The sequence below is a fragment of the Girardinichthys multiradiatus genome, chromosome 7 (assembly GCF_021462225.1).
Source record: "Girardinichthys multiradiatus isolate DD_20200921_A chromosome 7, DD_fGirMul_XY1, whole genome shotgun sequence".
Taxonomy (NCBI): Eukaryota; Metazoa; Chordata; class Actinopteri; order Cyprinodontiformes; family Goodeidae; genus Girardinichthys; species Girardinichthys multiradiatus.
Window position 1 is genome coordinate 33,205,336 of NC_061800.1, and position 23,616 is coordinate 33,228,951.

Below are 23,616 nucleotides of genomic sequence, written 5' to 3' on the forward strand. Positions count from 1 at the left end.
CTTTACCATAATAAAATGAATTCTGTGATAAGTTCACTCTGAGTGGAGACATGCAAGCTGTCTGGTTGGGAAATAGATTACATTAGAGGAAAGTTCTTGCCGAGAGGAAAGACAAATGAGCTTGTTCTTGCAGGCAGCCAGGAAATCTGGCGAACACTGCCAGGTCAACTAACCTGAGAGTTTGCAATCCAGATAAAGGCATGAGAGTGTTATTACAATAGGTCATGTACGCCAATCTGATGTTTTCCAGATGTTGGGCCAGAGTGTATTCTCGGAAAAGATAGAGATAACAGTGTGAAGGTGCCAAGGAAAGTTATGTAACGGAGAATAATGATTTCAATTGGTCAAGAAGACCCCAATACACACTAATGCTTTGTAATTGTATAAAACCGCCCTTTAAGAAGTGAAGGGAGGGGAGACTTCTGGAATTTTTGATGAAGATGATGATGTGCGCCTTTTGAAGAATAAAAGTTCCCTTCTTGTGAGGGTTGTGTGTTGAGAGATATTTCTGAGTATTGTGATAACTATTTAGCTCAGTAATTGAACCGCTCGCTCCCAAATATTGGTGGCCCGTACGGGGAATTCCCTACAGGGAGAGGTTTACGGTCACTCCTCCGGAGAGGGGCCTGGGTGGCTGTGGTTCGGGGCCCACAACAGGAGAAGGTGAGTTCTTTTCTTGTTGAAAGAATCTCAGCACACCCCGGTGCCCCCTTTTGCTGAGGGGGTGTAGATAGAGACTTTGGTCTCTCTCTCTTTTTCTCTCTTCTCACAGCTTTCACGAAAAAAACATAAAGTTGGAATTGGCTAATTGAACCGCTCGCTCCCAAAGGATCTTTAAAAGCCTTTCAAAACAAATGCATTTTCAATTTGCTATTAATAATGCCCAGTTTGGTAATGGGACAAAGATTGAAAGGAAGCGGGTTCCAGAGCATTGGTGCCACCACATAAAAAGGCCTGGTCATCCCAGCATTTAAGGTTAGTTTTAGGATATTCAATAAAAGTTGAATGGATGACCTCAAGGACCTGCCATGCACACAAATACTTGAAAGTTAAAAAAATAAGCACTTGTGAGGCTGTAAAGAGATTTACAAATGAATGGTAAAAGTTTAAATCAACTCTAAAATGAACAGAAATACTGTAAAGAACATAAAACAGGAGTAATGAAACATCGACATGGAGACAATTACAATAGTCTGGAGCTAATAAAAGCATAAATGGCCTTTTCCTGGTCAGGATGAAAAAGGCTTAACTTTAGGCTAAAAGACGCACCTGAAAAAAGCCCTGGACGAACTATCAGCAGGTTTTGCCCAGGTCATGAAAGAATGGACCAGATTTTTACTTAACAAGGTTGCTAAGGGGGGTCACAGCAGTTTGTCTGTCTAGTCCACACACGTTTGTTGGTTTTGAAGAAGGATTACGATCACATCACTGAATCCACTGTAGTAACAAGATTACTAGAGGAACATAGGGTGCCAAGACTTATTTTGCAGCTCTCTCTATCACCAAAGTAAGAGTTTTGTCAGCTTTCTTGGCACAAGTGAGTCGCTGGTGCTGATTGAACTCATCAGATTCACACTTTGTCACCAAGTCTTGTGGTGTTCACAGACAACATCACCAAGAAAAGAAAAGTAATTTGTTAGGTTTGGAAACCTGAGGATCTCATTCTTGCTTTAAGTGCACTGAGTGGTTATTTATGTCATGACTTTCAATGTACAAGAGTGATTTACAGTCAGGAGGTCAGATTGAGACTCAGTTCCTCTAAGTTATTGTTTTCAACCAGAAGAAGGGAATATGCTGAGGTAAAACTCTACTTTAACAGAAAGAGCTCAAGATATGGTGACTTGTATTTTTTATTGATAGCTGGATGGAGAGGGAAATGAAAACATTGATTGAGCCTTTGCAGCAATGAGGCCATTTCTCAGTTTGCTTTAACCTTTATGGTTAGAAAAGCAGGGAGCAAAAGAAAAATACTAGTCATACAAACGTATGACTAATTAGTATTAATTGTGTATTTAACACTTTTCATAATTATAGGCAAAATGTTATCAGTTCATAGTATGTTTTGTGTTTATCTTTTTCCATATTTACAATTTAACATTTTTTATAAAACTGCCAATGTGCTGTCAGTCCTAAAGAAATATTACTGTTTAGTTGCAATTAAACATTAGAACACTTTTCCTAGCTTACGTTTTTTTTTTTCATTTTAAAAAGCCAAGCATACTTGCATTTAAGCAAGTGACAGTTATAAAAAAGGTTATCTGTGATTGTCGGTGCTCAACAAAACCAAATAATTGCCTATTCTTGTTAATTATATCCTTAAGATTTAACTGAAAATCAATACAGTAAAAATTTGAATTCATTTTCAAAAGTGTTTTTCAGCAATTTAGTTGTGTTGAAGCTTAATTGTAGGTTTTATCAGTAGATAGTACTTTTCTTTTCAGAAAATTTTGCTTTTATCTTTTTTGCTCTGTATTTAAAGTCATCTAGCTGTGCACAATTTCTCCTCAATGTCAACTTAAATAAAATGGGCATTTCTGTTTCTGTGAACCTATAGATACATTTATATATTTAACTGTTGATACAACACTGTTTTTAATTAATTATATGCCATTGTTTGCACTGATTGGAGATATGGTTCTTTTCAGCCAAAATGTTTAGCTAGTTCCACCCTGACAGAGAATGCAAAGGTCAGAGCAGAAAAAAAGAGGTAAAAACGAAACACTGATAGGAAGAACTACTAAAATGATTATATGTATTGTGATAGTTGTGCTTTATTTTTCTATTAGTATTCTCTCCAAAGGTCCCAAGCTCACATATATTTTTGATCTTATGTGAACTTTACTAACAGCCATGGTAAAAATAAATTACATTCCTTTTAAATTGTATTGTTTATAGTATTTTATTCATATCTAGACTGTGTGGTGTGCTTTTCTCCAACCTTTCCGACTGTGCTTCAGTTATTTTAAATAAATACACATTTTGTTGAAATCCAAAGTACCATAAATTTATGTCAGAATGAAAATGTTAAGACTTCCTGTAATAATAATAATATTAATAATAATAGTTATTATTATTATTATCACTACTATTATTATTATTATTGTTATTATTGTTATTACTATGACCCAGTAATAACAGGTCTGTTGTCTGTGGTTTTCATTAAATATGCTATAAATCTTAGATTTGGAAGATAAACTGACGTGGAGCGACCTGAGTGATTTTTGTTATGTAGTTATGTAGTTGAAGTAGATTCATCCTTATCAAAAGAACATGTTATTTTGACGTAAAAAAACTCGATGTGTGAATGTCATGAAAACTGTGTCCCTGAACATCAGTGCCTAAGAACCCTCAAGCTTCAGTGTCCAAAGGTGCCAATGGTCTTACTTGTTATAGTTTCCAAGGTTTTGTTCCAGCTGTGTTATTCTGCGAAGTTTGTGGAGAAACCACTTATCTATGGCCGTGAGCTGATGAATCTGATCAACACTCATTCCATTATGCAGCGCCTGAAAAGTAAAAAGTATGAAAGAGACTGAGCATCATTTTTTATCATTACTCTATTCGTCATTTACTCCCCTGAAAGCTAGCATTCAGTAGGTTTGAGATGATGATGAAAATCCAGAGATTTCAAATGAAGACCACTGGACAGTAAACATAAATAACATGCTGTTGTCCATTCCTCCTTCAAGGTCTGCATCAGATGACATATATATTGCAGGAGAAATATATTACTTTGGCATTTCATTAAAAAGCACTGTTTAAACACCTTGTGTCATCAACATATAATATAGAAGAGGTTCTGCTCCGACAAAGGACAGTAAATATTTTTTATGAGCTTTATATTAGACGTCTGGCAAGCGAAATTACTCCAATAATGTGGAAGGATTTTAGTCAAACAAAGCCATGCACAACCAAGAGCTTTTCTTATGCTGTTGCTTTATATGTGAATAACTATCCGTTTAGCTATGTCTTTATTAGAATATTGTTTTATTTTCGTTCTCATTTACCAATACCATTTTCACATTTTGTCACATTACAACCTCGTTCTTTTATGTATTTGATTTAATTTCTTATTTTCATAATAGCACATGGTCAGCCAGATTGGATGGAAAGCTTCTGTGATCAACAATTTTCAAGTGATGGCATAGATTTTTTAGGTCTGGACTTTGACTGGGCCATTGTATCAATACATTTTTTTTTTTATATACCAATCCATTGCAGGGTGGTTTAGGCTGTCAGTCATCCAGGGCATGGTAATCGAAAGTGCCTAAACAGAAGGTAACTTCTTATTTTTTGAAGACATTTCCTGAAGATGCCCCTTTTAAATGGTTTCTCTACATGGCTTGGGGCAAACTGCAACCAAGACTTCTCATGGCTTTCTTTCAACAATAGCTCTTTCAGGCTAATATTTAGATAGAGTCCAGATCTGAGGAGACAACAACTAATAGTTGTTCTGTCAACCAACGTTTTCAACTGAGCAGTGGATCTCTGCAGCCAGAGTTACTAGTGACCCGTTGGCTGCTTCTCTGATTAATGCTGTCTAGTTCCAGCCTGTAAGTTTAGGTCTAGTCTTAAAGGTTTACAGTTGTGCTATAGTCTTTCCGCTTCCACATAATGGATTCCAGAGTGGTTCGTGAGATGTCTAATGTTCGGGATATTGTTTTATAACGTAACCCTGCTCTAAACCTCTGCACAACTGTACCCCTTACCTGTCTGCTGTTAGTTGGTTTTCAAGACAATGTTTGTGCACAAATGTTCACACACCTCTGAGGCATTCACAGAACATCTGCATCTATAGTGACAGTAAATTACACACATGTGGACATGTGGAGTTTAAAAAGTGGGACCAGAGTAAAGGGGACTAATTACAAACGTGCTTCAACATTTTTCAGATTTTTGTTTAGACCTTGTTACTACAAATTTAGTTTCATTCCTCTTCACTAGTATCCACTATGGTGTGTTAGTCTATCACCTATCACATACAATGCTCCAAAAATGGATGTTTTTGGTTGTAAAGTAAAAAAAAAATGTATTAATCTCCGTGCCATACTAGAAAAAGCTGCATTGTCAGACAATCAAAGTGTTCATATGAGTTTTATGAGTGTTGTCCTTGCTGTTCGTGTAATCCGAAAAAGACAAGCTTTCAAAGACAAGCTTTTCCACAATTAATCATTCATCACTAGTCATGCAGAAGGGCGAGGGAAAATAAATTTAATTAACACTTCAAAATGTGATTTTAATGAGCAAACGGTTGTCAGTCCAATTAATTATTTATGTTTTAAAGGATCTGGGCACCTTGGCAAGGGAGAATATGCGGGTGCTGGAGGGCACAGCCAGCTCCTGCTGAAGGTTCTGTGCGTTGCTCCAGGCTTTCCTGAGTGGCAGCCGGGGAACAAAGCCATCCACAGATGGATGACACATCCTCAAGGCCTTCTGCACACTCTCCTCAAACGTCCGGCCCACCGCCATCACCTGAATCCACAGGAGGGGGAAGGTTAGTGACTAAGTTAGGAAGTGTTTACTTATATATATTTTACCCACCTCTCCAACACTTTTCATGGCACTGCCTATTTCCCGGGACATGCCCTGAAAGCGATCCAGGTCCCAGCGGGGAATCTTAGTGACAATGTAGTCTAAACTTGGCTCAAAGCAGGCGGTGGTCTTCTCTGATACAGCGTTTTTGATGTCTGGCAAAGGAATTCCCAGAGCTAACTTAGCAGCTACAAATGCCAAGGGGTACCTGTGAAACCACAACAAACAGCAGGACCAATATCAACTCTGGTAGAACAGCCCTCTATTAAAGCAACATGGGCTTCTTTAACACAATGAGAAAAAAATAGATTCCCTATACTGTACAAGATAAATAACTTCAATTAACCTTGATCTTTAATCATTTTGTCCACATTTTGAAAGTTTTGTCTTGTCTTAATAAAAAGATAATATAATGTTTTACTTACTTGCTTACTTTATAATACTGCCCAGTAGGAATAAGCTATTGTAATGTTGTTTAGCATTTTGGGGGGAAAATGATTGTGATAAGAACTATGATTTATCGTGATGAAGTTAAACTTAAATTGATGACATTATTATGCTGTTTGAACTACAGGTCCTTCTCAAAATATTAGCATATTGTGATAAAGTTCATTATTTTCCATAATGTCATGATGAAAATTTAACATTCATATATTTTAGATTAATTGCACACTAACTGAAATATTTCAGGTCTTTTATTGTCTTAATACGGATGATTGTGGCATACAGCTCATAAAAACCCAAAATTCCTATCTCACAAAATTAGCATATTTCATTCGACCATTAAAAGAAAAGTGTTTTTAATACAAAAAACGTCAACCTTCAAATAATCATGTACAGTTATGCACTCAATGCTTGGTCGGGAATCCTTTGGCAGAAATGACTGCTTCAATGCGGCGTGGCATGGAGGCAATCAGCCTGTGGCACTGCTGAGGTCTTATGGAGGCCCAGGATGCTTCGATAGCGGCCTTTAGCTCATCCAGAGTGTTGGGTCTTGAGTCTCTCAACGTTCTCTTCACAATATCCCACAGATTCTCTATGGGGTTCAGGTCAGGAGAGTTGGCAGGCCAATTGAGCACAGTGATACCATGGTCAGTAAACCATTTACCAGTAGTTTTGGCACTGTGAGCAGGTGCCAGGTCGTGCTGAAAAATGAAATCTTCATCTCCATAAAGCTTTTCAGCAGATGGAAGCATGAAGTGCTCCCAAATCTCCTGATAGCTAGCTGCATTGACCCTGCCCTTGATAAAACACAGTGGACCAACACCAGCAGCTGACACGGCACCCCAGATCATCACTGACAGTGGGTACTTGACACTGGACTTCTGACATTTTGGCATTTCCTTCTCCCCAGTCTTCCTCCAGACTCTGGCACCTTGATTTCCGAATGACATGCAGAATTTGCTTTCATCCGAAAAAAGTACTTTGGACCACTGAGCAACAGTCCAGTGCTGCTTCTCTGTAGCCCAGGTCAGGCGCTTCTGCCGCTGTTTCTGGTTCAAAAGTGGCTTGACCTGGGGAATGCGGCACCTGTAGCCCATTTCCTGCACATGCCTGTGCACGGTGGCTCTGGATGTTTCTACTCCAGACTCAGTCCACTGCTTCCACAGGTCCCCCAAGGTCTGGAATCGGCCCTTCTCCACAATCTTCCTCAGGGTCCGGTCACCTCTTCTCGTTGTGCAGCGTTTTCTGCCACACTTTTTCCTTCCCACAGACTTCCCACTGAGGTGCCTTGATACAGCACTCTGGGAACAGCCTATTCATTCAGAAATTTCTTTCTGTGTCTTACCCTCTTGCTTGAGGGTGTCAATAGTGGCCTTCTGGACAGCAGTCAGGTCTGCAGTCTTACCCATGATTGGGGTTTTGAGTGATGAACCAGGCTGGGAGTTTTAAAGGCCTCAGGAATCTTTTGCAGGTGTTTAGAGTTAACTCGTTGATTCAGATGATTAGGTTCATAGCTCGTTTAGAGACCCTTTCAATGATATGCTAATTTTGTGAGATAGGAATTTTGGGTTTTCATGAGCTGTATGCCAAAATCATCCGTATTAAGACAATAAAAGACCTGAAATATTTCAGTTAGTGTGCAATGAATCTAAAATATATGAATGTTAAATTTTCATCATTACATTATGGAAAATAATGAACTTTATCACAATATGCTAATATTTTGAGAAGGACCTGTATTTGTTTCCACTGCTGGTTCAATGACAGCATCACTAAAAAGAAACATATCAGAAAATATGATTTAATAAAATTATGCATTTACTCTGTCCTCTTTAAATATGGCAAGAGATCTCCTGATGGTCAAATGCAAAAATATTTTTCATCAAAGAGTAGTTTGTCTTGCAAAGCACAATTTGACTGCTGTGAGCTAAGATATGAAAGTGAGAGCCTTAAAGGGATAATTCAGATTTTTTTGAAGTGAGGTTCCGTCAAATTCTTATCAGAAATAGTTCCTTACCTGGAGTAGGCACATCATTTTAAAGGGAGTTTGTGAAAAACAAAATAAATCCTCAGAGCAGTGAAAGGCCAGCAGCTAGTAAGATGGATGCTGTGATTTAGCCGTTTTTAGCAATATAAAACAATTCGAGCTGAAAATGTTCATATTGGTGGGATACAACTCTGTTGGCAGATATAAACCGTCTACTCCTTCGCAAAAAGCCATTTCTTGCTGTTTTCTAAGGCATATCACTTCCATGCTACTACAATTTTCACACCCAACCTTCTCTTTCATGATGTTTAATGTTGTTTTCATCATCTCCCATCATTTTTCCATTGCTTTGCAAAACTGACGCTCACACTGTCAACACGTGTCTGAGGCCTTGGTCCTTCACTATTTGCAGTAGGTGGTGAAAATGTGAATATTTTTAGTTGGTGGTAATTTTAAAGTAAACTTTAAAAATCCTATATGCTAGCAACTGCAACACTTTTAATTAATGGCATTACCAAACCAGCAACTAACAAAATTGTGACCAAAACTGGTTAGAATTTAGGGTAACATTTTAAAATGCTGGCATATTTGTATTTTCCAAAGAAGTGAGCTTCAGATAGATGATTACTTAAAGAATTTTGCACACAAGTGGAACATCTCTGGTTTGAGGGAGACATTTTGCAATGAGGATTTGGGGAAAAAAATCTCCTCATTCTTCCTGGCTAGGAAGCTAGCCCTTTCCTGATCACCACTGAAAGTGGTGTACAAGGATGGCTATCTTTTTTCCTATTACACAATGAAAAAAACCTCTTCATTAACATATATATAAAGCATTACACAACATAAATGTTCTCACCCGGTAGCTTTAGATGCCAAAGCTGAGCTTCTTGAGAGCCGGGCATTAACCTCAATGATGCAGTACTCCAGAGATGATGGATGGAGAGCATACTGGATGTTGCATTCGCCTACAATTCCCAAGTGCCGCACAACTTTAATAGCCGTCTCACGGAGCATGTGGTACTCCTCATTGGACAATGTTTGACTTGGTGCTACAACTATGGAGTCACCTACAAAATAAGTAAAGGAGGGGTTATGAGGATCCTTAAAAATTTGATTGATGGAAAAAATAAACAATACAATGGTATACAAGAAACAGAATTATAATTTAATGAAAAATGAACAACACAATGAATCATATCTAGATTTTAGGAACAAACGTGTTGTGAAAAAGAGTTTGCATTTTCACTGATTCCTTCTGTTTTTGCTTTTTTTCCTCCCACACATAACATTTTTCATATAATGAAGTGGATTTTAATTTAACTATAAACCCAGGCCTAATTACTTTTGGGACTTGTAGAATCAAGGAAACACCAAAATATCATTGTATCATGTAGCATCAATAAACGTTACACAGCAGGATAGAAAATGTTCTAGGCAGTTTTATGCAGCTAACTGTAAGAACAGTGTAGAGATGGTCCTTTCAGTTCAAACATGATTGCACCAGTGCACAAGACAAAGTCCATAAGGACAAGAATGAGCATGTTTGCTGTGGCGGTAGAGGACCATCTTATCCAACATTAGTGCCAGATGTCACAAATGCTGTTATGGATGATTATTCAGATATATCCATAAACAGATTTTTAAATCTTGTTAACAACCTTCTCAAAAGAGTTGAAGCTGATTGTGTTTTTTTTTTTATTTCTTTAAGAATGAGAAAAGATTGTGTGTGTACCTGTGTGGATGCCCAGTGGATCAAAATTCTCCATGTTGCAGACTGTAACGCAGTTATCCGCCACATCTCGCACAACCTCATATTCTACCTCCTTCCAGCCGAGTAAAGACTTCTCCACCAGAATCTGACTGCTCATGGCCAGAGCCTGCAGTAAAACAACATAATTTACATTGTACACACACATACACAAAGCCACAATATTTGACACAGTAGCTCACAAATGTATTGTCTTAGAGTCAAATGAGATGAGATGTTTTGAGCAGAAACCAAGTACTTGTTTATTTCGAAAAGGGCACATCTACCATAGATATGTACATGTACCAAACTGTCGATAAACCAAACACTACTAAACATTAATTAAGTTGTTGAATGTTCTGCTAGTGTTTCATTATGTAAAATTCTAATTACCTGGATTTATTCATCATATTGCTGTAAGGATTATGATTATTGATTAATTAATATTCATCAAGAATTATAATTTTTGCCTCTCGCCCATAGACTGCTGGAGATAGGCACCAGCTCCCCCACGACCCACTATGGAATAAGCGGTAGAAAATGACTGACTGAATTATAATTTAAAATCATAATTTAAAAAATTTTATTTCTTAACCAAAAATCATTACTTACGAATCGAAATCAGAGATGTCCTCTGGTGTTGTGATTATGGGCTCAAAGCTCTTTAATAATTACAAATTATTAACCAAAACCACCAACTGTCACTGTTTATTCAACCACTTCACCGAAGGTTGGGGAACTTCGACCTTATTTTGACAGATAAATCACTCTTGCACGAAATAAACACAAACGCTTCTCTTAATTATATATATGAAGATTTATTGAAGCCAAATAATCCTGATATACCATTATTCTGGTCCAAAAACCTTCACCTAACTAACAAGCACTATTCTACACAAAGGGGATAAAAATGACTACCTAACAATAATAATAAAAGAAAAATATATATGCGCATTTAGTGTCTATGAAGATCAAATCAGCAGTTTTATGGACAAAATGTGTAATTTGGCTTAAATGGAAATAAATCCTCCTGGTGCTGATGTCTCGATTGCAGCGATCAGCCACAACCAGCTGATCACTCCAAATCTTGACAAAGGGTCATAAACTCAGAGGCGGGAACTCAGTGGAAAATCTCCAGCAATAAAACTGGAACAAAGAATGGTCGGGCGAGGCCCAGACCGCAGCTGCTTTGAATGAAAAACTTTTAAAAGTCCAACTTCTAAATCCTGGCTGATTTGAGATCAGCCAGACAAACATTAACCACACACAATTCAGCAGCACTTGCGCACCAAATCAAAACACAGCTCAGCATAAGATAATTCAATCGGTATTGCATGCAACAAGTTAATACCCGAGATTAACTACTGGTGATCCTACATCACCTTAACTGCCTCATCCTGCCCAAACTTCTAAATTGCACTTATCCGGTATAAAAAGAACGAAATTACTTGGACGTAGATTCCTGCTCTCCACCGGTTGAGGATGGATCAGGTCTGACCACGCGTCCGTGATCAAATTAAAGAAAAAAACAACAGTAATTTCTCATCCGTCCAGGAGGGGAAAACTACATTACACAAGGAGAAAAACTCATCTCCTTGGACATAGAAACTCTGTGGGTTTCCACCTGTGCCGGGTGTCGGCACGGTCTTCGATCGGTAAATTAATCTCCTGATCTTCTCGTATCAGACAGATTTCTAGCTTTCAAGCTCTTCCGGGAATGGCCTTGTGGAGCAAAAGTTCGCCTGAAAGCTCTTGTCTCTCCAGATATGCGCCTCCGTTGTGCTGTTCGGTGAGACAGGCGGGAAATGCCAACGAAACTTTGCATCTCAGCCGGCTTATGCTCCCAGTGACATCAGAGCTGCGATGTCTGTTGAGCTGCGCATGTCAAAATGTGCGACCAAAATGGATGGCCCCAACATAGCCAACCTGTAAACAACAAGCTCACAGCTGTAACACTGTCAAAATACAAGCTACGGGGCTCTATTTTGCAAATAATATCATGGAGAAATATATATGACTCTGACAAATAAGTTATTTTTGAGGTGGCTTCAATTAATCAGTCAGAATTTATCTATTGAGCACTTTCAATATAGTAAAGGAGCCATCAAACGTAATGTTGAAAAGAAATTAAGCAAAAAACATTGCTGTGAAATTGTAAATTGCAATTGTGAAATTTGGAGTGAAGAATAACTATCGAAACAACTTTGCTTTGACAAATAGATTTTTCTTTACAGAAAAATGTCAAAAATCTTTTTTTTTTTATTCTGGATCTTTATAGTTTTATTTAGTTTTATCTTATTACATCATTTTATGTAGCACTAAAATAAGAATAATATTAATAATTTTTAAAAAGTTAGACACCTTTACCTAGATTGTTTCCATACAATATACCTTCTGGGCAGTTTCCTCCAGCTTTTCTTTGTCAGCACAAAGCCCAGATCCCAGACCTCCCAGGGCATAGGCTGATCGTAACATCACTGGATATCCTATCTGCTCTGCTGCTTTCAAGGCATCAGAAACCTGAAAGATACCACAACCTCCTTTAAAATGTCTGTATACAAAAAATATCAGATATATATAAGAAATGTTAAGAAACTGTATATGTTACATACAGGATCCTCTTCTGTTTTTAACTGGACTTGGACCCTTACCGACTCCACAGCAATGCTTGGGGCAATCTTCTCATTGATCTCCATAAGTTTGTGAGCGAAGAGCTGCCTGTCCTCTGTGGCTATTATGGATTCCACTGGAGTCCCAAGAACTTTGACCCCATACTGCTCCAAAACTCCTTGCTGGAATAATTCCACTCCTAAGAACGGTTTCATTTATGGATGTATATGTAAACCGTTAAATAGGTATATTTGTTGAATATTACATGTTGATTATGAAAAACAATACTACATAATTAAAAGCATAAATAATAATAAACATTTGAACATGCTTATTTCCTAATCTTATCAACTGCAAACAACTAGGCACATCTTACCACAGTTAAGTGCAGTCTGTCCACCCATGGAGAGCAGGATGCCATCAGGTCGCTCAGCTTTAATCACTTCTGTAACAAACTTTGGCGTCACTGGCAGGAAGTAGACTGAGTCTGCCTGCTTGGAGCCCACTTCATTGGTCTGAACAGATGCTATGTTTGGATTCATGAGCACTGTCTTCAGGTTTTCCTCCTACATTACCAAAAAAATAAAGATTTAAAAGCGATTTAACAACATGAGAAAGAACAAATATCTTATCGGCAATTTCATTTCACTAGAAAAATAATGTGTAAAGGGAAACAGAATGTCAAACCATAAATCAGTGGTCCAAACATACACACACACACACAGATCTATATATCTATATATATATAGTACAGACCAAAAGTTTGGACACACCTTCTCATTCAAAGAGTTTTCTTTATTTTCATGACTATGAATATTGCAGCTTCCCACTGAAGGCATCAAAACTATGAATTAACACATGTGGAATTATATACTGAACAAAAAAGTGTGAAACAACTGAAAATATGTCTTATATTCTAGGTTCTTCAAAGTAGCCACCTTTTGCTTTGATTACTGCTCCGCACACTCTTGGCATTCTGTTGATGAGCTTCAAGAGGTAATCACCTGAAATGGTTTTCTAACAGTCTTGAAGGAGTTTCCAGAGATGCTTAGCACTTGTTGACCCTTTTGCCTTCACTCTGCGGTCCAGCTCAGCCCAAATCATCTCGATTGAGTTCAGGTACGGTGACTGTGGAGGCCAGGCCATCTGGCGCAGCACCCATCACTCTCCTTCTTGGTCAAATAGCCCTTACACAGCATGGAGGTGTGTTTGGGGTCATTGTCCTGTTGAAAAATAAATGATGGTCCAACTAAACGCAAACCGGATGGAATAGCATGCCGCTGCAAGATGCTGTGGTAGCCATGCTGGTTCAGTATGCCTTCAGTTTTGAATAAATCCCCAACAGTGTCACCAGCAAAGCACCCCCACACCATCACACCTCCTCCTCCATTTTCACGGTGGAAACCAGGCATGTAGAGTCCATCCGTTCACCTCTTCTGTGCCGCACAAAGATACGGTGGTTGGAACCAAAGATCTCAAACTTGGACTCATCAGACCAAAGCACAGATTTCCACTGGTCTAATGTCCATTCCTTGTGTTCTTTAGCCCAAACAAGTCTCTTCTGCTTGTTGCCTGTCCTCAGCAGTGGTTTTCTAGCAGCTATTTTACCATGAAGGCCTGATTCACACAGTCTCCTCTTAACAGTTGTTCTAGAGATGTATCTGCTGCTAGAACTCTGTGTGGCATTGACCTGTTCTCTAATCTGGGCAGCTGTTAACCTGCGATTTCTGAGGCTGGTGACTCGGATGAACTTATTGTCCGCAGCAGAGGTGACTCTTTGTCTTCCTTTCCTGGGGCGGTCCTCATGTGAGCCAGTTTCTTTGTAGCGCTTGATGGTTTTTGCGACTGCACTTGGGGACACTTTCAAAGTTTTCCCAATTGTTCAGTTATGGTTGAGGTGCAAACACACCCTCCATTTCTGCTACCTGTATGACCCCCTCTCTTTTCCAATGGTTATGGTCAATCAGACAGAGAGCGGTATCCCAATCGTTGTGGTTTTTAGTATAACAATGGCCATCAGTGGGCTCTAGATGGACAAACTGTCTACTTTTAAGACTAGGCTTAAAACTTTCCTTTTTGATAAAGCTTATAGCTGGAGTAGCTTAGGTTACCCTGAGTCATCTCTGTAGTTATGCTACTATAGGCATAGGCTGCTGGAGGATATAATGACCACTTTCACCCTCTTCGCTAGATTCTCACACTACTCTCTAATTCTGCATTATTTGCTGTTATTTCAGTTTTTAACTTTATATTCTCCCTCTTTTCTCTTCCTAGAAGCTACACCTGGCCTGGCTCTGTGTCTACCTGTGACACCTTTCTGGAGAGGGGCATCGTCCAAGCTTCTGCTGGCAACAACTTAATGCTCACCCTCTACCGATGACCCACATGGCCATGTCTTTCAGTGTTTAACCCTTTCTCTCTCCTAGACATGGCAATTGACTGAGATTTTGCTGTGACTAACTCTATGTGCTATCACTGACTCTGTCTCAGAATCTGTTAAAGAATCCCTAAAATATGAATTTCAAAACATGGTTGACAAGTTAAACGAACCTCTAAACAAATATGATGACATCAAGGACATTTTAGATGAACAGTGTGAAGCTACAATATTCATAGTCATGAAAATAAAGACAACTCTTTGAATGAGAAGGTGTGTCCAAACTTTTGGTCTGTACTGTGTATGTATGTATGTATGTATATATATATATATATATATATATATAAAACCTTCTGACTTCTTTAATGCTCTTTTGTAATAGCAGCTGCAAGTTTTATGTATTTCCCTTCTCTGTCCCTGCTGCCGACAAGCATGATGCTGAGACAATCATGTTTTATTGTTCTGATGGTCTGTTCAGAGTATTAGTTTTTCGCCATGTTGAGTGTTTTGTATGCCTGATCTTTTTTCTTCATATTTGCTGTGTTTGTTTTTTAGCAAACTGCAAACCAGACTTCTTATGGCTCCCTTTTACAATGAATTTCATCCTACCCCTCTTTCAAAGATTAAAAGTTTGAAGTTGATAAACTGTCAAAATAATAACACATACCATATATTTTATATTTTTATTTGTAGAAATCATTGAAAACCATGTATCATTTTGTGTTTTTCCACAATTATAGATTGTTTTGGCTTGTCACTTAAAATTCCAATATATTACATTAGGTTTGTAGTGATATCACTTAAAATTAATACATTTGAAAGGTAGTATATCATACCATGAATATGAAAGGTTCTGACAAGCTTTGAAAAAAATATTTGTTGATTTTCATTAGGATGTCACAGAGATGCAAAACACTGCTAAAGCATTTGCATTTTGAAAGGAACATGTCAGTGTATCTCTCTTTTTAATTCAGTCTAAAAAGAAAAGTAGGTCATGCTTGCAAGGCAAAAACCTAAAACACAAAGTTGTATCCAATAAAAGTTCTGAGTAAGCCCTACTTAGGTCAACAAAACAAAATGTGTTGGAACCTGAAGCAAGCAGCTCGTATGAGAAAACCCACAATCATCTGTTGAAGCCACTGTCAGAACTTGAATTCCCTGAAATCATTGTGCAGAGTAAAAGCAACAGCAGAGTAGCAGTTAATAAAATATTCAGCTGCAGTAAATGCAGCATGAGGAGATTCTACATATTCAAATGAAATGCATACATTTTGGTCAAATAAATAAGTATAATACTTTCGTTCTATTTGCTTTACTTTAGCAGTTTTATCCCATCTTAAAAAACATGACAAATTATGATGAATTAGACTTTCAATGGCCACAACACAATACGGCTTTTATGTCATTCTATCTGATATTTCTTTGGTTTCGTTTAAAAAACAATTTCAGACAATAGATCACAGCACACAGTCTGACCTGATACAGTTAAAAAGAACATGTAGTGCTAATATTACTAATAGCACATGCTGTATATGCAATTCAGGCTTCCCATAAAACCATTTAACAGCCATGAGCTGCAAAAACAAGCCATACAAATATTTTTCCTCCATTCTCAATGGTATAATATCCATTGTTCTCCCACCACACTGTTGCTTTTATTTCTTTATTATAATGGTTGGTAAATTGGCTTGCTTTTTATACAGTGTCATTCTGGTCTTACTGACTAGCTTTAAAAAATCAATTCACATTTACAAAAGCAAAAACACACACATTTCGATTCAGTGTCTTGGCCAAGGGCATCTTGACATCTGCTCATAATTTTAAAATCAAGCTGATAATTTGTCTGCCCCAGTGATCATATGTTTTAAGCTACATGTCAATCAATACAATAATTAATAGTGTGGCATTAAACTTTATTCAAAGCAAACCCAATATTTTAGTTTTGCATTGTTTCTAGCAACTAATAACTTAAATAAGAACAACCTTTCTTCCAATTACCATTGTTGTCTGTTTTCAGCTCTTTTTAGTGAGATTAATGCCCTTCTCTTGTAGTTTGATTTGTCTTGGCAAAGCACAAGGTGTCTGAAATATTCCTCAGAAATGTTAGTCCATATTGACCCGAAAGCAACATACAGTTGCTACAGATGCATTGGCTGCACACCCATGATATGAACATCCTAATCCACCACAATCCAAAGGTACATTGGTGCATGGAGGTCTGGTGACAGTGGATTGCACTGGAGTACATTTGAAATATTGCCATCTTCAAGCCATGGTGCATTATTCTGCTGGAAGTAGTGCAGGTACAGCACACTTATAAAGGGATATCAGCAACTATTCTCGGGTAAAATGGGGCATTTAAATGAAGCTTAATTGATACTAAGGGGCCCAAAGAATGTCAAACAAATATCCCTTAATCCATAACACCACCAACCTGACCTGTTGATGCAATGCAGGATAGATCCATTATTTCATGTTGTTTAAACCAAATGCTTACCATCACATCTGAATGTCGCAGCTCAAATAGAGACACTACAGGGCCTTGAAATGCCTCAACTTGAAACTAGGAATAGTTTTTGTCCAACAATTTTTCTTCTGCTGCGGGAGTCTTTGAGCCTCAAATATATATTGGTTGTAACAAGTGGTTATTGAAGCTACTGTTGGTCTTCTCTCATCTTGAATCAGTCGTTCCTTTTCTCATCTGACCTCTGACATTAACAAGACATTATCAGCTGCACGACTGCTGGTTACTGGCTATTTTCCCATTGCTGGACAATTTTCTATAAACTTAAGAGACAGCTGTCCATGATATTGTCAGTAGATAAGCAGTTTATAAAATACCCACACTGGCCTGTCTGACAGGTGTACCTAATAAAGTAGAAAAAGAGTTCATGTTTTGGTGCATTACCGAAATGAACTGAAACTAAATGTGAAGGGGGAAACTAAATTTTAATTCATGTAACTATTTAACTGCATCAAATTTATGCAGAATTTTATTTTTTAATACTGCTCTTGTTGATAACAGTTTGTACAGCAACCAAGGTAAAGGTTATGGAAAACAAGGTTCTGCATATTTAAACTTAACAATTTACATTAAGATGCTCTTACCTTCATGGCCTTGATAGCCTGAGATCCAGAATAGTCAAATTCACCAGCCTGGCCTATAGACAGTCCACCTGACCCCAGCACCAGCACCTTTGAAACCTACATTAAGACAAACGGTTAATAAATAAAGAAAAATACTGCATTTCCTCAATACCTAATTGCAAATGTACAGAAATGAGTTAATTTTGCATTGGAGCCCAAATGAATTATTTTCATTTATTAATGTGACAATCCTGCTGCACAGAAATCTTGCCTGAAAAGTTTTAGCTACCTTTCTTTAAATTATATAAGAATACCCTTAATTGGATTTTGGCGGTGATGAAGAGCACCGTCTGGATCCAGGATTTTTTTCAAGGAACCTTGATTGTTGACCATGGTGCTACAACTTGGAATTTCCACATGGTTCCTCACCCTGTCAGCAGCTGATATACATTGGCCAGAAATTATCCAGAGTATACATCATCAATATAGAAAAAAACTGACATGTAACAACTATTGCCTTGGTGGAGGTCTGTGCTCTAAGTTTTTTTCTAGTCTGATATATTTATTGAGATCCTGTTTGGTGCATTCCAATACCTTTGACATCCAGAAATATTAATAAACATTAATACTTGGCAAATATCAAGCACTTTGTTACATTGTTACACAGCTTTAAATGACTCATATCATGCTGTTGCCAGGGCTGCTCTGGGTTTTTTGGATCATTATCTAATCCACCTCATCCCAACCTACAGACAGAAACTAAGAGCTTCCAAACCCAAGGTTCACACTGTTAAGAAGTGGACTGAGGAATCAAAGCAGATGCTACAGGCCTGCTTTGAATGCACAGACTGGACTGTTTTTGAAACCTCAGCCACTAACTTAAACCAACTAACTGATGTGGTGACATCATACATCAGTTTCTGTGAGGACATGTGTGTGCAGACCAAGACCTTCTGCACCTTTGGGAACAATAAGCCATGGTTTACTCCACACCTCAGGAATCTGCGCAGGGAAAAGGAAGAAGCTCACAGCAGTGGAGATTGGGCGCGGTACAGGCAGGCCAGGAACAGACTAACAAAAGAGATCAAAGCAGCTAAGAGAAACTACAGTGAAAAGCTTAAGAACAGCATTTCTACTGGTGACACTTCAGCTGTATGGACTGGTCTAAGAAACCTGACTGCCTACAAGAGCCCCTCCACCCATCCTGAACAGAGTCGTCTCCTGGCCAACCGTCTGAATGGCTTCTACTGCAGATATGTCAAGAAGCCATTCACCCCTCAAATCATCCCCTCTACATCCCATTCAGGAACAAATTCCTCCCATAAAGCAACCAACCCCCTACCTTCAGATCCTCTGCCTGCACTAAAGATTTCCGAGGAAGAGGTAAACAGGCGCATGTAAACAAAGAAAGCTGGAGGACCTGATAACGTCTCCCCATCATGTCTGAAAGCCTGCGCACATCAACTTGCTCTGATCTTCACAAGGATCTTCAACAAGTCACTGGAGAAATGTGAGGTCCCCTCCTGCCTCAAACCTTCCACCATCATCCCGGTTCCCAAGAAACCCACCATCGTAGGATTAAATGACTACAGGCCTGTAGCCCTGACGTCTGTGGTCATGAAATCCTTTGAGCGGCTGGTGTTGAAGCACCTGAAAGACATCACAGGCCCCCTGCTGGACCCCCTGCAATTTGCTTACCGAGCAAACAGGTCGGCAGATGTTGCTGTTAACTTAGGTCTACACTTCATCCTGCAACACCTCGACCGTCCAGGGACGTACGCCAGGATCCTGTTTGTAGACTTCAGCTCGGCCTTCAACACCATCATACCAGACATCCTCCACTAGAAGCTCACCCAGCTCAATGTCCCAGCCTCCACCTGTCAGTGGATCAACAGCTTCCTGATAGACCGACAGTAGCAGGTGAGACTGGGGAGCATCTTCTCCCGATCCAGATCAATAAGTATTGGTGCCCCCCAGGGGTGTGTTCTATCCCCACTCCTCTTCTCTCTGTACACAAATGACTGCACCTCATCGGACTTGTCCGTGAAACTCCTTATGTTTGCAGACGACACCACTGTCATTGGACTGATCCAGGACGGTGATGAGTCTGCATACAGACAGCAGGTGGATCGGCTGGTACACTGGTGCGGTCAGAACTACCTTGAACTGAACCCACTCAAGACTGTGGAAATGGTGGTGGACTTTCGGAGAACACCACCCCCATACACCCCCCTCACCATCCTCAACAACACTGTATCGGCCGTGGACCACTTCAGGTTCTTAGCAACCACCATCTCTGAGGACCTGAGATGGTCTTCGCACATAGACACTGTTCGAAAGAAGGCCCAGCAGAGACTGTGCTTCCTGAGGCAACTCAAGAAGTTCAACCTTCCACAGGAGCTGTTGGTCATCTTCTACACTGCCATCATTCAGTCTGTCCTGTCTTCATCCATCTCAGTGTGGTTTGGCTCATCCACAAAACAGGACAGGTCCAGACTGCAACGAATAATCAGGATTGCAGAGAGAATAATCAGAGCTGACCTTCCCTCCATCCAGGACTTATACAGGTCTAGGGTCAAGAAAAGAGCTGCCAAAATCTCTGCAGACCCCACACACCCTGCACATAAACTGTTTAGAGTTTTACCTTCAGGCCGCCGCTACAGAGCAGTGTTTACTAAAACCAGCTGCCACAGAGACAGTTTCTTCCCCCAGGCTGTTTCTCTGGTGAACATTCAATAGAGTACAGAACAACAGCATACAGATGTTGCAAATGCACCTTTTCTATTAGATATGTGTATATTGTACATTGTAAATTGTAAATTTGTATATTCTGTAATGCAAAAACAGAACAAAAGAGCAAAGTGTACCGGAGTCATATTCCTTGTTTGTATGCACAAACTTGGCAATAAAGCTGATAAAGCTTGATTCTGATTCTTTTGTACCTGTGCTCTGGGAGGGATGCAGGGTTTTTTGGGCATCACTGACACGGGGTTAGCATCCTTTCCATTCTTTATCAAGGATATGAAAGCATCAAACAGAAACTGTTGAAACAAAGAAATTGTAATTGTAAAAACAACATTCTGAAATACTCTGAATCAGGCCCTGTCAAGAAAATATAGATGTAACGTAGAATTTATGTTTTCTTGTTTAAAGACACTGTAGTTTATGTGAAAACAACTAGACTGTGATACACTAGCTTGGAATATAATTAATTTCTCTTACTCATTACCACAGAAGAAATTGTAACTGACAAATACATAAATTATTCTCCAATCTTGGAAACCCAAACAAGTAACCTAAATTACTTCAGAAGTCAGATGAACTGACTATCCAGCAAAGTTGTATTAGAAAAGATCAAATATAATCCCTCACTGAAGTCGCAAGACACACAGAACAAGTTTAAAAATATATATATAATACATGAAATATTATATAATATTTAGGTTGATTTTAACATTTTCATTATTTTTATTAGTAGGAACATTAAAATACAGTGTAGGTTTGTTTAATCTGCCTCAAATGGTATTATTAGTTTTGTAAACAAGCAGGATAACACTATAAAAACTGCACTACAAAAATGAATGGGTAACACACTAAGAGAACAAGGAAGAAGAGGATGAAAGCTAATTTCTGCTTTATTCAATTAGGCTAGAGTTACAGTATCTCTGAGACCTTAAATATCACTGTAGACCTGCTGATAGAACACTACCCTGGAGAACTCTGGCATAAAGGAGTAAAATTACCTACACAATGCAAATTAGGCACAGACAACAGAGGTAGATAGAAATACAAGGTGCTACACAATATTGATGTGACTGCAAGCAGAATCAGTTGTGACGTTACACTAAAAGTGTTACGACTTGCGAGATATAGGACCCCAGAATGCAGACTAGAAGGCAGCGTGATGGTAAGTGCAAAAAGGTTTAATAACAAAAACTCACTCACAGCAGGAGGCATGAACAAAACAACAAACGGGCAGGCGAGACAGGCATGGCATGATCAAAAAACAACAAGACTTGGTTTGAGAAATGTTTCCACGATGACTAACTGAACAGGTGTGTACAGGTCCTTCTCAAAATATTAGCATATTGTGATAAAGTTCATTATTTTCCATAATGTAATGATGACAATTTAACATTCAAATATTTTAGTGTCATTGCATACTAACTGAAATATTTCAGGCCTTTTATTGTCTTAATACGGATGATTGTGGCATACAGCTCATGAAAACCCAAAATTCCTATCTCACAAAATTAGCATATCATTAAAAGGGTCTCTAAACGAGCTATGAACCTAATCATCTGAATCAACGAGTTAACTCTAAACACCTGCAAAAGATTCCTGAGGCCTTTAAAACTCCCAGCCTGGTTCATCACTCAAAACCCCAATCATGGGTAAGACTGCCGACCTGACTGCTGTCCAGAAGGCCACTATTGACACCCTCAAGCAAGAGGGTAAGACACAGAAAGACATTTCTGAACGAATAGGCTGTTCCCGGAGTGCTGTATCAAGGCACCTCAGTGGGAAGTCTGTGGGAAGGAAAAAGTGTGGCAGAAAACGCTGCACAACGAGAAGAGGTGACCCTGAGGAAGATTGTGGAGAAGGGCCGATTCCAGACCTTGGGGGACCTGCGGAAGCAGTGGACTGAGTCTGGAGTAGAAACATCCAGAGCCACCGTGCACAGGCGTGTGCAGGAAATGGGCTACAGGTGCCGCATTCCCCAGGTCAAGCCACTTTTGAACCAGAAACAGCGGCAGAAGCGCCTGACATGGGCTACAGAGAAGCAGCACTGGACTGTTGCTCAGTAGTCCAAAGTACTTTTTTCGGATGAAAGCAAATTCTGCATGTCATTCGGAAATCAAGGTGCCAGAGTCTGGAGGAAGACTGGGGAGAAGGAAATGCCAAAATGCCAGAAGTCCAGTGTCAAGTACCCACAGTCAGTGATGGTCTGGGGTGCCGTGTCAGCTGCTGGTGTTGGTCCACTGTGTTTTATCAAGGGCAGGGTCAATGCAGCTAGCTATCAGGAGATTTTGGAGCACTTCATGCTTCCATCTGCTGAAAAGCTTTATGGAGATGAAGATTTCATTTTTCATCACGACTTGGCACCTGCTCACAGTGCCAAAACCACTGGTAAATGGTTTACTGACCATGGTATCACTGTGCTCAATTGGCCTGCCAACTCTCCTGACCTGAACCCCATAGAGAATCTGTGGGATATTGTGAAGAGAACGTTGAGAGACTCAAGACCCAACACTCTGGATGAGCTAAAGGCCGCTATCGAAGCATCCTGGGCCTCCATAAGACCTCAGCAGTGCCACAGGCTGATTGCCTCCATGCCACGCCGCATTGAAGCAGTCATTTATGCCAAAGGATTCCCGACCAAGTATTGAGTGCATAACTGTACATGATTATTTGAAGGTTGACGTTTTTTGTATTAAAAACACTTTTCTTTTATTGGTCGGATGAAATATGCTAATTTTGTGAGATAGGAATTTTGGGTTTTCATGAGCTGTATGCCACAATCATCCGTATTAAGACAATAAAAGGCCTGAAATATTTCAGTTAGTGTGCAATGAATCTAAAATATATGAATGTTAAATTTTCATCATTACATTATGGAAAATAATGAACTTTATCCCAATATGCTAATATTTTGAGAAGGACCTGTATACATGGAGTGAAAACCATGTGTGGAGCAAGGAGACAGATTAACTTGGAGCAGGTGAACCGAATAAACTTAATTGACAGACAGAACAAAACGTGGCTGCGACAAAAACAGAGACTCTAATATACAAACAAAACCAAACTTGACAAAAAATAAACAAGACTAAAACA

The 23,616-nt window shown here is 39.1% G+C and overlaps 1 protein-coding gene across 1 annotated transcript in view; it reads right to left on the reverse strand.

The window, feature by feature from the left end:
- Nucleotides 1-23,616, reverse strand: part of cps1 (carbamoyl-phosphate synthase 1, mitochondrial) — a 108,766-nt gene that overhangs the window by 65,756 nt on the left and 19,394 nt on the right. Inside the window, exons 12-21 of the mRNA XM_047371408.1 lie at nt 20,724-20,822; nt 17,803-17,898; nt 12,694-12,883; nt 12,359-12,516; nt 12,099-12,227; nt 9,693-9,837; nt 8,817-9,027; nt 5,539-5,737; nt 5,293-5,469; nt 3,385-3,503 (exon numbers count right to left, since the gene is read on the reverse strand). Of these exons, the coding sequence (XP_047227364.1) occupies nt 3,385-3,503; nt 5,293-5,469; nt 5,539-5,737; nt 8,817-9,027; nt 9,693-9,837; nt 12,099-12,227; nt 12,359-12,516; nt 12,694-12,883; nt 17,803-17,898; nt 20,724-20,822 (1,523 nt within the window). The remainder of the gene's footprint in view (nt 1-3,384; nt 3,504-5,292; nt 5,470-5,538; nt 5,738-8,816; nt 9,028-9,692; nt 9,838-12,098; nt 12,228-12,358; nt 12,517-12,693; nt 12,884-17,802; nt 17,899-20,723; nt 20,823-23,616) is intronic.